Source organism: Sinocyclocheilus anshuiensis, unplaced genomic scaffold (genome assembly GCF_001515605.1).
Source record: "Sinocyclocheilus anshuiensis isolate Anshui unplaced genomic scaffold, SAMN03320099.WGS_v1.1 scaffold680, whole genome shotgun sequence".
In the NCBI taxonomy this organism is placed as follows: Eukaryota; Metazoa; Chordata; class Actinopteri; order Cypriniformes; family Cyprinidae; genus Sinocyclocheilus; species Sinocyclocheilus anshuiensis.
In genome coordinates, this window is record NW_015555783.1 from 37,436 (window position 1) to 39,368 (window position 1,933).

The 1,933-nt window shown below is 36.0% G+C and overlaps 1 protein-coding gene across 1 annotated transcript in view; it reads left to right on the forward strand.

The window, feature by feature from the left end:
• The window catches only part of LOC107674754 (low-density lipoprotein receptor-related protein 2-like), a gene marked incomplete at its 5' end in the record, with an annotated part of 69,088 nt that overhangs the window by 35,134 nt on the left and 32,021 nt on the right, over positions 1-1,933 (forward strand). The window contains 1 exon segment of the mRNA XM_016468847.1: positions 1,644-1,845. Within this exon segment, the coding sequence (XP_016324333.1) occupies positions 1,644-1,845 (202 nt within the window).

Here is a 1,933-nt window from a genome sequence, read left to right on the forward strand (position 1 = left end):
TAGTCTCGCGAGTTTGTTTATAGGAGCAAAGGAAGCAAAGTTTCCTTACTTTAGCAAAGGAAAACCAGTCTCCTTTTGGTTTATATCGAAATCCTCCGACATTTTTCTTTGCAAATCTTCGGTTTGTACTTCTAATTTGTGACCGGCGTTTTGTTTTGTTGTCTCTCCTCGTTCGTCACTAATCATGCAACACCGACGTCCTGCGTCATCCACCGGAATGGCTTCCGTGTATGACAGTCAGCGGAAGTGATATAAAAGTGTTTATTACGTTTGAAATATGGATATTTTTCTTACAAAAACGCATGGATTCACTATAAAAGGCCTTTATTCATGCCCCGGAGCCGTGTGAGGCACGTTTTATTATGGATGCGCACGCTTTATTTGATGACTTGTGGACTGTTCAACTGCAACACCCACTCACTGCAATGATAGAGCTTGGAATAGCCGCGACAATTTTTTATATAACTTCAACTGGATTCGTCTGAAAGAAGAAAGTCATATACGCCTAGGATGCTTCGAGGGTGAGTAAAACACAAGCCAATTTTAATTTTTGGGTGAACTAACCCTATAAATCTATAGGGGTGGTTGGATTTATTCACGCACGTTAAAATATTTTTTTGAAGCTTCTTTCTTTTCAGATTCTTATTTACAGCATTATTTTAATAGGCTGTATATTAACTTATTAGGAGAAAACTGGTAGTTCTATGTGAAATCAGCACCCCCATTGACTGTAGTAATAATAATGCAAAAACTGACGCTTCAAATCAACATTTCAAACAAAAAAAAATCTAAACCTTTACCAAAAGTTGTCTTTGAGAATGTCTAAATATATATATATTAACTTAATAAAAATAAGTATTTATGTCTAAAATCAACTAGAGAATTTATAGGCCTTTTATATAGAGCTATATAGGAATCTAGTGGCTGAACCATGGAATTGCAGATGTTTTTCTTATTTTAGTCCCACCAGATGGCACTAATCATCTGGGGGGGGTTAAATTTCAGGTGTCCGGTCACTTTTGACCGCGAAGACCACAAGTGTGACTCCGAAATAAGGAGCACCAGAGGGTTAAGTCAGTATGTATTATTTTATTAAATTATGAACATAATTATGTAATATAGTCTACATGAAAAATATAATTTTAATATAGTCTATTATTTAGTGAATTTAATATTATGAAAATAATTTGTTAAACAATTCATATTTAATATGTTTTTAAATAATGAAATGATTAATTATTTGATATTGTCTACATAGTAGTATAATTATATAATATAGTGAGACTGTATAAAATAAGTCTCAGTCTCACTTCGTAAGACATCTTGGAGGAACTTTTTCAGTGAACTTGTCGCAGTCCATTATTCTGTTCTTTTCTACATGAAGGATGCATTCGAATCTGGTCAAAACAAGGTATCTTATGAGACAGCAGCAAATCTGTTTGGAACAGCTTTCACGCTGGAAGTCTATGATGCCTTAAAGTGCTGTCTAGGTAGGCGGCTTACAGGGTTTTGCAACAGAACCATAATGGAATTCACAGTCACACAGTTTGTGCACAAATATATTATGCTGGGTTGAACATAAATGTTGTGCCAAAAAGTGTCGTTTTTAAATTCTGTGCTCTTGTTTTGTCTCACACACACAGCAAACCGTACCTGTTCTCCTCAGGAGTTCACCTGTATAAATAACAGGCCTCCTCAGAGGAAGTGTATCCCACGGGACTGGGTGTGTGACGGAGATGCAGATTGTTCGGACGCATACGATGAGCACCAGAACTGCACTCGCAGATCCTGCTCTGCCAACGAATTCACCTGTAACAACGGCCTCTGCATCCGCAACTCCTACAGGTTAGAATTATATTTAGAGCAAAAAAGTTTGCAGATGCATTGTTTTTTATGGCTGATTTTTTTTTTTTTTTTTTTTCTTAAATATATT